The sequence below is a fragment of the Polypterus senegalus genome, chromosome 14 (genome assembly GCF_016835505.1).
Source record: "Polypterus senegalus isolate Bchr_013 chromosome 14, ASM1683550v1, whole genome shotgun sequence".
NCBI lineage: Eukaryota > Metazoa > Chordata > Cladistia > Polypteriformes > Polypteridae > Polypterus > Polypterus senegalus.
In genome coordinates, this window is record NC_053167.1 from 63,131,783 (window position 1) to 63,144,357 (window position 12,575).

Sequence of the window (12,575 nt, forward strand, 5' to 3'; positions counted from 1 at the left end):
AGTATATGAAAGAAGGTTTTGGACTAGTTATTACTATGCTTACTTGAGACTGATTGGCAATGACTGATGTTAGAAATGATCAACCAAAGAGTAAAATTTCAATACAATAAAATTATTTGTGGGATCGTATCTTTGCTCTTTACCTTACAGACACAAGCTCATCTTCTTGTTGACTTGGTAAGGCTTCAAACTTGAAATTTCTTTCCTTCATGTCAATCTTAGCCGTAAACCTGAGGGGGATGACAGTGCGGCCTCTTGCGTGTATTTCCATTCCAGCCTGAACTAAATGAGTGTTGATCCCCATAAGCGCAATGGTGTGAACAGAGACACTAAAAACAAATCGGAAAAATATAGTGCCTTTAAACTTGAACGTCTTAAATAGGATTTCATATTATGGACATACAAGCATGTCCCCCGTTCATTTTTTTCCTGAAATGACATATTGTACCTTGGAGTGACTTCAGCCTGAGCCTGAATGTTGGCATTGAGCAATTGGGCAAGCCTGAAATCTCCAGAGGGCGATGGTGAAATCTGGGTGTGAACTAATGGGATAAAGAACATCAAGAAAAAAATCACTAAAATAAATGCATTTCATTCAGAATATTGTTTAGCCAAACGTTAACATCTTTTCAACAAACACATTTAAATCAAAGACAGGTTTAATGTTTCAAAGAGTAGAAAAATGATTATGAAAGGGCTGGTTTAGTCTTTAAAAATATGTAAGCTTGTAAACAGATAAGAAAACATACAGCCATCACTTTGTGACTTTTACTTGTGGATACTTGTGGTGGCTCTGAGGTTGGGATCTGCACTGGCAATCGGAAGGTTGTCGAATGCCAAAAGGGACTCTGCTCTGTTGGGCCCTTGGGTAAGACCCTTAACCTGCAATTGCTGAGCGCTTTGAGTAGTGAGAAAAGTGCTATATAAATGCAAAGAATTATTATTATTATTAAATTGAAATATGCCATTCATATTCTATGTTCCTACCATTTATAGCTGCGTTTGTAACGGCTGACGCGTAGAGGCTTATTTCCATGGGAAGACCAACACAAGTTGGAATAATCCTGCGCACTTCAGCAGCAAGTACTGGTTTGGACCACTGTGCCACCGCGCCATCCTGAAGCTGTTGTACCACCCTTCTCAAAGTGTCATGTCTGTCTAGTGGACCAGTAGCCAGCTGTATGCAATGAAATGCAGGATTATAAAAAGCTCACCACTGCCTTCAGAGGTCAGCTAGCCCAGGCAGCTTTCCATTACCTGCATTGCATGTTCAATTGCATTCTTGTTGAGGTCAGCAAATGAAACTTCCTGTCCAAACAACTTCAGGTAAGCTGACACCAGGGGTCTGCTAGAAGGCAAAGCTTTGAATCCTGAGAGCTGAGAAACAAGAACGGGCAGTGAAACCGCATTCTGGCTAGCAAACAGAATACTCTGGTGACTTTAAAGCAAAAATGATATTTGAATTTGTGGGTCAAGAAAATCCTTTGACGTACACACAACTTAGTAAACGTTAGAAATAACAAACTTGTACATAAGATGGATCATGTTGTACACCATATACCGCTTCTTCATAACCAATTAACAAGTAAGAAAATATACACATGGCACATTATTCAGGCGCCTTTGGAGACTCAATCAACTGTTTTGAAAGTTGAAGAATTTAACAGTTATATCTGTTTATTAAAATATATATTAATTATTTTTGTAACAATAACTCATGTTCAAAATTAACAGCAATAGTTGTTATTAATTGTATTAGTACAGCGCATAAAATACATCACATTTTACAATATCATGCAGTTAAAAACCAAGCCCAAGTATGCTTGAGGGTACTGAAGCAGCTTTCACTGGCATCAGATTCTAACTCAGGTTAGTGTTGGTTGTGGAGGCTTTGCGGCTAAATGAGGTTCAACTTTTCTTAAAGATAAAATATTTTGAAAGAAGTACCTGATGGAGAGTTACTACCTACGTTAAAGTTCATGACTCACGACTGACATTTCATTAACTTATATTGGGGGAATTGTTGCGGCATCACGTGTGGCTATCAGATGTTATAAATGAAGTGAAAATACAACATCTCTCAATGCTAATGAATTGTAAGGTCAAGTTCATCAGGAATTGAGGGTGCACAGAATGTTTCTCCATTTTAATATCAATGATTTAAATGGGAGTTTACAAAATGTCAAAAAATGTGGGAAATAGACACCAGAATGGAAACTGAACATTTCTGACAAATGTTTGCTTGTGCCAAACTGCAATGAAGTTGGTCCAATGGGAGCCGAGTTGTTACATGCAGACAGACAGACAGACAGACCTGACACCAGCAATAGGTGCTTTTACATGTCATTGAATGCAGAGTAACAAATGACAATTATATTCAATATCTGTTCATTTTTAATTAGATGATCAATTACATATCATGTCTCACCCTGGTGTGAAAATATGAACAATGTGTAAGTAGAAATTTTAATGGCTGAGCAATGTAGCATGAGTGTCAAGATTGGAGCATGCCAATGGCGTTACGAGGATGTCATCTCGGTGTGGGAATAATGATATGTGGGTAGGGCAGCTAAGTACCAAAATAAATTAAAACTTCATCTGAACTGACTTTTCATTGGATGGACAGATGGCCCTTTTAGGGGTGCACTGACTATCCTAGCCCACAACTTTAAAGCACACAGCCGATTCTTTTAGGGAATGCCTTGCAATTTCAAAAGCACTTACAGCTTTGATGATGCGCTCCATCTTGTTTGCAGAAGGCATGCTATTCACTGGGATGTGCTGTTTCATAAGGACCTCCTGAAGACCCTCTGCCCGCACACCAACCTGTGGTTTAAAGCAGACAATCATTTCAATGCTCCCTAGGCAGGATTAAACAGTGTTCAGTCTCAATTCACAGCACATACCTCTACAAGATCTGTAGCAGCTCCAGCCAAGTAGGCACGGACTTTGGCCATCACAGCAGCAGGGATGACATTGTTAGGGCTGTTGATGATGAAAGCGTTTGCAGCCATGCCAGTCATCCATTCAGCTAGAAATAAGAAAATCGATACTCTAGTGGGCAGTTCTTGTGAAGATTCACAACATGTACGACATCATCTTCATAAGGGTCGCTGCACTTACTTTTAAAAGTGTCCATACGAATGGCTTTGCTGTAACGGTAGCTTAGACGGTCAAGTTTGGGGCTCAGAAGTTTAATAGCTACATTGACTGAGGCAGCCCTAAAGAGGGAAAAACAGATATTTTCAATTTTTATCTTGTTTGTTTCATTCTGTTTCACATTTTATTAGCCAGACATGCTCTTACACTGGATAGTAGTCTGGAACTGAGCTTCTGCTGAGTGACTTCATGTGGGAGTAAGCGAAACTAGCCAGTTGTAAACTGGTTTCCTTTAGCAGGGCATCTGATATTGTTGCCACAAGGGCCACTGGGGGTTTGGCCTCAAACAGGACTATACAGGACATGATTCGGACTTCATGGTGAAGATCCTTGTCCATGAAGAGCTGGGCAGCTATTTCTTGAACCTGGATGAGATACAGCACACAGTTTAGAATGCCAATAGCCAATAGGATTTCCCCATCCATGCAGCCACACCCTTTTTTTTTTTTTTTACCCTTTTCGGTTCTTTCTTGGCAATATTTCTCAGAGCCATTACAGCATCTGCTTGGACTTTGACTGGAAAGTGAGAGGCGCTAGAAGAGAATCCTGGCAGGAACTTCTGAATGCGTTTGATACTGGCTGGCTGTCCTGCATTGCCCAAAGCCTTCAGAGCAAGGACAATCTCCTCCTCGTGAGCTTTGCTGGCAGCATCTGCAGCAAAGTCGTGAAGGGGCTGAAAAAGAAACATGAGTGTGAATTACACTGAAGGAGTGCGATATTATCAGCTTCATTATGGACATCCACAATACCTGAAGGAAATTCTCAGGGCAGTTCTGACGGGCAGAGCAGTACTTATAAACCAAGGTGCCATACCCTAGGAAAGCGATCTTACGGAGAACTGGTGACTGTTGAACATGGTGCGAGTGAACCAGGGCCTGGAAACAAATGAAAAACAAATAGAATCATGGTAATCAGCAGTGTCATTTGGACAAGTAGCCATGTTACTGTATCCTCCAGGGATTCAACTTACTGCTGCAAGTGGCATGGTGTCGTGGTCCGCCTTTGTAAGATGCATGAGAGTCACAAGAGCCTGAGCTGCTTCTGCTGTAGTGAGAACATTTTCCTGGATCTTCTCTTTGAAAAATCTTAAGGCATAAGCATTTCCAACAGCTGGGATTGCATCTAGAATCCAGCGCCTGCGTGAAGTGGCAAACAATCAGATGGTGTGGAAAACAAATGGACTGAAACAAACATGTAAGTTGTACACATCTGAATTCAGGCACAGAATATTTCCAAGAAAAATGAGTGGTGAACGCATTTTAACAATTCACTAATGAAGATGGGCGACACAGTGATGCAATGAATAGAAATCCTGTCCCCCAGCATCAGAAGGCTGGATTCCGGTGTTGGTCTGGTCAATGTCTGTGTGGAATATGAATGTTCTTCTTATGTCTGAATAGAATTTTCCTCTTTATGCTATAGTTTTCACCTTACACTCTAAAGATGTGCACGTTAAAGACTCACATCTTCAGTACAGAATCTTGTTTTTGGTCAGCTTTAAGTAAATGTACCCTGCTGCTGGGATAGCTAGCTGGCCCCTGTGACCCAGAAATGGATTAAATCAATTGTCAAAAGGAATAGATACCTGTAGTCTCTTCTGTTTTCAAATTGTTTCCATATGGCCTCAAAGTTTGGATGGCTTGCAGTACGGAGCAGCTGCGTCAGCTGAAGGAACTTAGCCGGAGCATCAGCATGCACCTCCTTCTGGTTATTCTGGACTAGGTGATGAAGAGTCTCCACAATCTGAAAAAAACAACAGAAAAGTGAAATGACAGAATTGAGACCACTGCAAAGAAACTCAGCCCATCCACCTTTCTGAAAAGATTGGTATACCTCAGTTTCTGGGTTTTTAGCTCTGAAGAGTTGAATTGGTGTCTGAAGCACTTCAGAAGCAAACTCATACTGCAGATTTCCTCGCCTTTCAAGTTGAATATCAACTGCTCTGACTGGATTGTTCTTGACATTGACTAAAATAAGTTTTTGGCTGCAGAAATAGAGGATGCACAAAGTCAATATTAAAGTGCAAAATGTCAAAACGGTGCCCTGTCAAATATTTTTACCAATATTTGATTTAAGCTAATTGACTATAATTATGATAGGATTCATAACTACAGAGTACTTATCTATTGCTAACATTGGGTTCCTTGCTTTTTTTAACATTCCTACTTATTTGTAGCATTTCGTTAAGGATTAATAACTGAGTTCGCAAGAGTATAGAAGAGTGTGTTTGTACCAGGCAATGGATTTGTGTGCGTTCTACATTCAAGTGTGCCTTGAGCACACAACTCCAAGGACAAGTTCTGATGTCATTATGTGAACAAAACACATTTAGTTTTTTCATTAATAGATGGATGGATGCTTAAAAATACTTTTATTCCAGGTGTAAAGGATCAGGTGATGAAATTATAGAGAAAGTAACTGCCTGTTCTCTACAGCCCATACCATATATGTTAGAAGGAATGGTCACTCTGCGGTGGGCTGGCGCCCTGCCCGGGGTTTATTTCCTGCCTTGCGCCCTGTGTTGGCTGGGACTGGCTCCAGCAGACCCCCCGTGACCCTGTAGTTAGGATATAGCGGGATGGATAATGGATGGAATGGTCACTCCAAAATGGCTTGGAGCTGCGCAAATGTGTGCCCAAGTGTGTCCCATAGTAGGCTATTTTCAGGGCTGGTTCTGTCTAATGTTTAAAACTGAACAAGGAACAGGAACATAATCATAAGGGACCAAAAGTGAAGCACAACCAAATAATCCTCTAAATTACAGCTGAATTACATGGAAAACATTTAGAGTTTACTCAACAGGGGTACAAATATTGTGGCTACAAGCATACCGAGCTTCCATTTGTGCAGCTCCACTCCTTTCATTGAAGGGGGTATACTGATGGATTTCTTGAGCATTAGCTTCAGTGATCAAAGCTCCAGTGTCAGATGGTTTCAAGATGTATGTGTAGGCAGCTGCACCTCGCAGGTTCTTTCCTCGCTGAAAAGGAATGAGGCAGAAAAACAATGAAGTAATTCATGGTGACAATGAAGTGATGAGCTTTAGAAAGACTCCTACCTGTTGACAGTAGGCGCAATGTTCCATATAAGCCATGCCAATGTCCTTCTTGACTCTGTCCTCACAGTTATTGAGGTCCTTGCTTTTGGTAACAATGATATGATTTCCCTTTTGTTCTTCCTGAATCACATAGCTTGTTTGGCAGACGCCGCCAATTCCAGCCTAGAATTAGAGTAAGACAGAGAGATTACATCATCATTTAGTGAACAGACTTCATTAGATTTTCAAAAATAAAGAAAAGGGCATTGCCTCACCTCTTGAAGCTCATACACATTTTGGGTTTTCTTGATGTTCACTTGCAGCAAGTTCAGGATACCTCGTTGGATGTTGATAACAGTTTCAGCAATGTCTTCAGCAGCAAAGATGTTTCCCACACGACCATTGTAGTATTCAAACTTAATTGGTCTTTGAAGCTGTGAAGCCAGGGCCTGGGTTAGCTTTTCAGCCGGACTGAATTGGTCTTTGGGCCAATTGCCATTGTATTCCTTGATCTCAGGGTCAATAATCTGGAGGGATAATGTAAAAGTAAGTTAATATTACCCTCAGTCATAGTTGCACTGTACAAAACTACAATCTGGACACACTAAACAGTACAAAAGCAGAATTCCACAATATTTTGGTAATTTTTTCCAATTAAAGAAAACAGAGTTTTTGAGGTAAGGTAGTCATACTAAACTAATCATGATGCCTGCACATACCAGTGAAAATGTCACTGTCCTGTGGACACAAGACTATAACAACCCTTGTCACGCATGGATCACCATCCAAGTTCTTCCCAGGCATGTGATACCACCCCGGGCCAAGAGGTGACGTTCCTGCTCTCCATTGTATCATTTTCTTCCTAAACAGCTCCTAGAAACCACCCAGTGAGGGAAACTGGCTCTGTGCTTTCCAGTCCCTGGACTACAAAAGGATGACTACCCAGAAATAAGCAGCCACCCTCTTTATGTGGCAATTCATTTTTGTTTGATTCTTTACATCATTGAATATTTTTTTGTTTGTAGCTTCATTTAAATGGGGTGGACCGTGTTACACTCCAAAATTCTCCCATTGCTGCAACCTTCACACACTTGGATGACCACACCTTATAAACGTTTATGTATAAATATGCAGTGCATTCATGTATAGTGCACCATGTCCAGCTCACTATCGCTGTCACTATGTATACAGTGATTAAAGCCTGATGGCAATGGTGAGCTGGACATGATTCCTTGCCCAGCAACTGACTGTGCTGTGTTTGCAAACTCTCATATTGTTTGTATGGACAATCTCATTGTGTTGGGGTCTCCTCTGCCACTGTAAACACATGTGGCCACACAAGTAAATGGTATAGTAAAATATGTCGGAAGTGCTCTGCAGCCAATGAAGAATCTTTTGAAAGCTGTTAGTATTCTTAGCCCAGTGTCCTTATAAACATATTATTTCCAAAAACAAAGCACAAAATGCATAAACATGCAAATCTGTGTGCGTATATCCGTTTTGAGGACTTTTTCAATTCCCTTTATCTAACCAGGCATCATCCCAAATTTACTAGATTCGAAGATTTACTGGGGACTTGAAGCACTACATCAAAAATGCAATAATCTTCATTAATAAAGCAGTTTAATACGAGTTGTGGGGCTGAAGGCCATACTGGCAGCTTTGGGCACAAGGCAAGAAACAGCTAAGGATTGAGTGCCAGTAAGTCATAACATGCATTAACTCAGGCTGGGCAAATTTAAAGTCACCAATAATGCAAGCTGCATGTCTCTGGGGAATGTGGAAGGAAACCAAAGCACCTGCATAAAATCCTACAAAGACATACTGGAGAACAAGCAAACTTACATAGGTAGGAAACAGACCAGCGGCTGCAAGGAAGCAGATACTGTATATGCCCTCTAATATGAAGTACTGAATCCAATATTATGTATCTAAAGCTTTCACTTACAGTGTACGAGCTACTACCATGAACAAACTGAGATTTCTGAGCCAACAAGCCATAAATGCTCATTTGATCAATATGATGGCAGCACTGATGGCACTTCGATGATTTGACACAACTGCACATTCCACCTCTGATCAGACTCCAGATTTTCACAAACAACTACGGTCCCTTCTTTAAAAATGTGCATATCTAAACATAGTTCAATGTATAGATCAGAATAATATTCCATCCATTGTCCAATTTCATTTTTTACATTACAAGATTCTAGACTGAATATCTGGCAGCATCAAGTGCAACGTAGGAGAACCTTGGAAGAACAGCAAGCCATTGCAGAAATTATCCAAGGGCACATCCACTCTTATTTATCCATGACACATCTAGAATTCACAATTAATCTAACTGATGCAGCTTTGGGATGATGTTACTCTGAGAATGTTGATGAAGAAGTATAGAGAAGCCCAGAAAGAGCTGCATTGCGTGTTTGTGGACCTGGAGAAAGCATATGACAGGGTGCCTCGAGAGAAGCTGTGGTATTGTATGAGGAAGTCGGGAGTGGTGGAGAAGTACGTAAGAGTTGTATAGGATATGTACGAGGGAAGTGTGACCGTGGTGAGGTCTGCGGTAGGAGTGACGGATGCATTCAAGGTGGAGGTGAGATTACATCAGGGATCGGCTCTGAGCCCTTTCTTATTTGCAGTGCTGATGGGCAGGTTGACAGACGAGATTAGACAGGAGTCCCTGTGGACTATGATGTTTGCTGATGACATTGTGATCTGTAGCAATAGTAGGGCGCAGGTTGAGGAGACCCTGGAGAGGTGGAGATATGATCTAGAAAGGAGAGGAATGAAGGTCAGTAAGAACAAACAGAATACATGTGTGTAGATGAGAGGGAGGTAGGTGGAATGGTGAGGATGCAGAGAGTAGAGTTGGTGAAGGTGGATGAGTTTAAATACTTGGGATCAACAGTATAGACTAATGGGGAGTGTGGAAGAGAAGTGAAAAAGAGAGTGCAGGCAGGGTGAAATGGGTGGAGAAGAGTGTCAGGAGTAATTTGTGACAGACGGGTATCAGCAACAGTGAAAGGGAAGGTCTACAGGATGGTAGTGAGACCAGCTATGTTATATGGGTTGAAGATGGTGGCACTGACCAGAAAGCAGGAGACAGAGCTGGAGGTGGCAGAGTTAAAGATGCTAAGATTTGCACTGGGTGTGACGAGGATGGATAGATAGGATTAGAAATGAGTACATTGGGAGACGGATGCTAAGGATAGAGCTGCCAGGGAAGAGGAAAAGAGGAAGGCCTAAGAGAAGGTTTATGGATGTGGTAAGAGATGACATGCAGGTGATGGGTGTAACAAAACAAGATACAGAGGACAGAAAGATATGGAAGAAGATGATGCACTGTGGCAACCCCTAATGACAGCAGCCGAAAGAAGAAGAAGAAGAAGAAAATGCAGCTTTGGGACGCAAATGGAAATCTGAGTGGAGAATCTGGAGAAAGAAAGCACAAACAGATGTGAAGAAAGCATACAAACTCCACACAGACAGATGTGCAGACCGTTGCACCTATAGAATTATGCAACACAACTCGAGGTTAACAAAGCAAACGTGTTCACCACAGCCCAGCATACTCCCATTTTAGACTGGGACCATTCAAGTGTATTTTATAGCTTTAAGTTAAAGTAAGCAACTGTAGGCAGCGGTGAAGTAAAGTGCTTCATTGTTGTGTAAAGATTTAATAAATGTTACACTTATATACATAACCTGCTTATTAGTCGTTGTTTTGTCATATACAATGTATATCTGAGTTCTACTTATTATTATCACTACATTGCTTGTTTTTCTTTTTCATATGTTCTTGCTTTTTGCTTTGAATATAATGCTTGATCAGCCTGAAAAGAAATTATTTCTTTGGCTCTACCAGAAGAAATGCTGAGAAACTTCTTTGTTCTCAGAGACTCACACAAAAGGGAGGCGAAGCCCCAAATAGTAGTTGTAGTATAGTCACTTATAGTCAAACCTTGTTTTTTGACCAAAACAATCTTATCATAAAGCTTTAAAATATATTACCAAATCCTGACATTTGTGACCTAGACACATTGGAGCTGCACACTCTGGGAGTTTCAATCAAAGTCGTCTGTAACCTTCAACCCTAAAAACATCTGCACGCCCTGACAGCCCCGGAGAAGATAACAGCTGAAGTGCCGAGAACACCTCAGCTAACTGCTACATTTCATCTGTTACATTTACTTTCTTGGCTGACGCCTTTATCTAAGGTGACTTACAACATTTATGGTCCAACTGGTTACATTTCTTTTGGTTTTCCAATTGGAGCACAGAGAGGTGAAGTGACATGCTCATGGTCACAAAGTGGCAGTAGTGGGATTTGAACCCACAACCTCAGGGTTTGAGGTCCAAAGCGTTAACCACCACACCACACTGCCTGCCAATATTCAATAGACCATTCAGGTGGAGCTAGGAGTTATGATGAGCGATACATTAATACAAACTAAGTTTGTAATTATTATTTGTGTCATGGTAACTTTTTGTCACGATTGTGACTTTGCAGTAGTAATGTCAGTAGAACTACCTTTGCACAGTGCATCACTCAGCTTTGAAATATTGAATGAATGAATCTGCAGTACATCTCATCTTACATGGCCACTTATTACTGGCACATAGTGGCCAGCTTTGTTAAATCTAAGCGTTTTCAAGGAAATTCCAGATTTATTTTAATAAGGTAAAATGACAACTGTTGGCTTGAAGTGACATTTTACTATTCATTAGCACAAATCAAATCAAAAGAGTTGAAGAGCTGGTGAGACTGTATTTGGAAAACTGCATGCAAGTCTGGTTGAGTCACAACACTATAAAAATTAACAAAATAAAACGAACAGTCATGCAGAGTACAGCGATCAAGTGCATCCCTGGACTAAAAGCCACTGCCTCCTCTGAGAGGCCGAGAGAACCGAACATCTATAGTGTCCTGAAGAGAGCACATGCTGTGAGAGCCTAATTCAGGTCTTCAGAATTCTCAAAGACATCAACAAAGTTGATCGCACAGAATTCTTTCAGCTAAGTAGAGAAATAATCCAAGACTTCGATGGAAATGAAGTGAAATTGTGTGCAATACAGCAGTCAGGAAGCTATGGTTTACACCAAGAATTGTAGAAATTAAGAAGAAAAGACCAAATCGAGTAACTGAGGTGGAGCCCTGATGTATTGGAACAACAGAAGCTACACAAAAGTGCTTGATGGACCGCTGAGCCTAATCTTGTCTGTTAAATGAATGTTCTTCATTCCAGCTGTTTGACATTAGCCTGTCCTTTACATGTAAAGCTGGACTCGGTGATCCAGTTGTCCACTGAAAGGCAGGGCTGCAGTAGTTTGGGGCTTTAAAGACAATGCATGCATTACTGAAGTTGGTTACTTATTTAAAACAAAATAATATAAATGGAAGATATCCCTGAAAGCCTACAGGATTTGAAAATCTATACCCATGATAATAAAAAACGAAAAAATGAAGCTCACAGGCCAGCTCTTACTCTTGTTTAGAGTGAAACACTGCAAGAAGTGAACTGGATACACCATTTAGCATGATCTCCAGCTCGCTTACACTACCGATGCGGATATGTGTTGATCCCAAGATAAATATTTAGTCGTTCAACAATGGAAATCGATCAACCACAGCAATAAACTTCACCTCCAGCAAAGAAACCACAAATACACACAGACCTTGAGAAGATACGTTTTCTGGGCCACACCACTAATCTGCACTTTGCATTGCACTTTCAAACCCGCTCTTGCTAATCCTTTCTCAGGCAAACCAGAGAGTAGAAGACCATCGTATCTGTATTCGTAAGTCTTACTGCTGCTGAAGTCAGGGTCTAAAAGAGAGTAGGGAACATAGCAATGGACGTCACTTTTAAAGCATTCATCCAGAAGAAAGAAAACATTACAGGAAAGTGGCTTACTAGGACACATCAACTTACCCCAGTTAATCTGGCTGCTTGCTGCAAAATAAAATGCATATAAAAAAAGCATTAAAACACTCATGAAGACAGTCTTCAGGACAAACACATTAACTCGCCACACCAGCTTCTCCTTACTTACCGACAAGAGTCACAAACAGAGCTAAAATGAGTCCCTTCATGGCTGAAGGTGAGTGCACTCCTGCCTCTGTCCAGTCCACTTTTATAGAGCACAGGACCCTCATGACGCATGCGCAGGATTTTGCTGACACGTCCTTTTTTTTTTTTTTTGTAAATTTTGAAGCCGTGCCATATCAGATTGTCATATTGCCCATTTCAAAGAAAAAAAAAAAAAACATCTCTTGGTCATAGAATTAGTTTATAGCTGAAAGGTGTAAAATGTGTTAGGAACGGATAATTTGTTTAAAATGTAAAATATGTATTTGGACATTTATATGTATGAC

The 12,575-nt window shown here is 40.8% G+C and overlaps 1 protein-coding gene across 4 annotated transcripts in view; it reads right to left on the reverse strand.

Moving 5' to 3' along the window:
* Nucleotides 1-12,333, reverse strand: part of LOC120514248 (vitellogenin-like) — a 29,469-nt gene extending 17,136 nt beyond the window's left edge. The window contains exons 1-19 of one of the 4 annotated variants that reach the window (XM_039734527.1): nucleotides 12,254-12,333; nucleotides 12,133-12,153; nucleotides 11,876-12,027; nucleotides 6,472-6,723; nucleotides 6,218-6,379; nucleotides 5,991-6,139; nucleotides 4,993-5,143; nucleotides 4,745-4,902; nucleotides 4,130-4,295; nucleotides 3,909-4,034; nucleotides 3,614-3,832; nucleotides 3,307-3,524; nucleotides 3,124-3,221; nucleotides 2,907-3,031; nucleotides 2,725-2,826; nucleotides 1,258-1,377; nucleotides 988-1,177; nucleotides 449-542; nucleotides 144-329 (exon numbers count right to left, since the gene is read on the reverse strand). In XM_039734527.1, the coding sequence (XP_039590461.1) occupies nucleotides 144-329; nucleotides 449-542; nucleotides 988-1,177; nucleotides 1,258-1,377; nucleotides 2,725-2,826; nucleotides 2,907-3,031; nucleotides 3,124-3,221; nucleotides 3,307-3,524; nucleotides 3,614-3,832; nucleotides 3,909-4,034; nucleotides 4,130-4,295; nucleotides 4,745-4,902; nucleotides 4,993-5,143; nucleotides 5,991-6,139; nucleotides 6,218-6,379; nucleotides 6,472-6,723; nucleotides 11,876-12,027; nucleotides 12,133-12,153; nucleotides 12,254-12,293 (2,729 nt within the window). In that variant the 5' untranslated portion in view covers nucleotides 12,294-12,333. Of the gene's footprint in view, nucleotides 1-143; nucleotides 330-448; nucleotides 543-987; nucleotides 1,178-1,257; nucleotides 1,378-2,724; nucleotides 2,827-2,906; nucleotides 3,032-3,123; nucleotides 3,222-3,306; nucleotides 3,525-3,613; nucleotides 3,833-3,908; nucleotides 4,035-4,129; nucleotides 4,296-4,744; nucleotides 5,144-5,990; nucleotides 6,140-6,217; nucleotides 6,380-6,471; nucleotides 6,724-11,875; nucleotides 12,028-12,132; nucleotides 12,197-12,253 lie in introns of those variants that run through there. The other 3 variants (XM_039734525.1, XM_039734526.1, XM_039734524.1) reach the window with 3 other exon arrangements.
* Nucleotides 12,334-12,575: the final 242 nt, after the last annotated feature.